The sequence below is a fragment of the Coptis chinensis genome, chromosome 8 (genome assembly GCF_015680905.1).
Source record: "Coptis chinensis isolate HL-2020 chromosome 8, ASM1568090v1, whole genome shotgun sequence".
Taxonomy (NCBI): domain Eukaryota; kingdom Viridiplantae; phylum Streptophyta; class Magnoliopsida; order Ranunculales; family Ranunculaceae; genus Coptis; species Coptis chinensis.
The window spans coordinates 64,631,801-64,633,330 of NC_141463.1; the positions used below are offsets into that span (position 1 = coordinate 64,631,801).

General features: G+C 35.8%; 1 protein-coding gene across 1 annotated transcript; it reads right to left on the reverse strand.

The window, feature by feature from the left end:
- Positions 1-768: 768 nt before the first annotated feature.
- LOC147482430 (uncharacterized) lies at positions 769-1,296 on the reverse strand. The gene has a single exon (XM_086579314.1). The coding sequence runs from the start codon at positions 1,294-1,296 to the stop codon at positions 769-771; it is 528 nt and encodes a 175-aa protein (XP_086435440.1).
- Between the last annotated feature and the right edge of the window lie 234 nt (positions 1,297-1,530).

Genomic DNA, 1,530 nt, shown 5'->3' on the forward strand with positions numbered 1-1,530 from the left:
TTTCTTTTTGTTTTCTTAAAACAATGGGGGCGGCAATAGCTAAAAATATAGCGGGCTCGACCGAAAAATATAGCGCAAAAAATAAGAAAATTTTGTCACTAAACTAATTAGATATTTTTTGACAATTATTTTGTCCCTAATATAAACTGAATTATAAAGTGGATTAGCGACGTATATTATGATGTGGTTGAAATACCATTACTAGCAACGGTTCGAAAAAAATGTTGGTAATAAAATACAATCACCAACGCTAAAAAACATAGCTAAATAGAAAAATCAATTTACGTCGTTGACTTCGTCGCCAAAATTCTATTTTCGTTCTACAAATAATGATTACCACTTTTGGCTACGCTAAAAACGTTAGCAAAAATATTTTTCAAAAGCAAGTTAGATTAGTATGGGCAACGATTAAAAACGTTGCCAAAAGTGACCATTGGCTACGATATACTATCGTCGCTAAAACTTTTGTCGCCAAAGACTCTGTTTCTTGTAGTGATACCATCAACTAAATAATAACCCATATTATAGCTATGCTGATTTACATCAAAATAAACAGGTGCAAAAGTGTCATTAATCACGTGCTCAAATACCAGTGAGTTGTCCAACACGTTAATGTCATTGTGTGACCCTGACATCTCAAAGAAAGAATGTCATATCCACAGGTCTTCGATTGCAACAGCTTCGAGAATAACAGATGGTTTTCCAGAACAACCACTATAAACACCTTGCCATCTAGTTAGACAATTATGTCATTCCCAATGCATGCAATCAACACTTCTTAACATATCTGGCTATCCACGTTTGGCAGAATGCATGTGCAAGCAAGCATTCTGTATCTGTAATATTTTGCCTTCGCAAGTAGACTGAACCGTACAATTTGATAATTGCATTACATAAATGCCTCAACGCCTGGTTTCCAATTTTCTCATAAATGTATAATTGATCGTCAATTTGATCAGCTACCGTACCATAACCAAGAATACGCAAAGCTGCAGCCACCTTTATCAGAGGATCTATACCAGGTTTACCAGCATTGTTAAATTCAGACTGAAAGTACTTAAAATGAGTCTGAATATCGTTGAAGATGTGAAGGAATAAAGATTTTTTCATACGAAAACGCCGTTTGAAATCCTCTTTCGGAAAAACAGGACGATCGACGAAGTTGTTGGCCTTCAAGATTTCCAAAGTCAAAGCATAGTTTCTATGTTTCACTTTTTGACTCTTCTTTGGACCACCATGTGGTACCTTCGGAGCATGTACTTGTGCTTGTGCAAGTACAACCAAATGGTGCTTCATAAGGGGAATGACATTAACAAATTCTTCATCAAGACTATCTGTCGAGTCTTCCACCGGAGAAGATGAAGAAGAAGATGACGATGAAAATGAAGATGAAGATGAAGATTGAAAGGGAAAAATCTCATACACTTCATGATCCATTTTTTGGCAATGTGTGTGTGTTGTTTGTTGAGGATTGATGTGAAATGGTTGAGTTGTTTGATAAGAATGTTTGGGTTGAGTGTATGTAAAATG

Excerpts from the sequence above, each read along its gene's own strand:
- LOC147482430 (XM_086579314.1), bottom strand. The coding sequence starts at position 1,296 with ATGAAGCACCATTTGGTTGTACTTGCACAAGCACAAGTACATGCTCCG.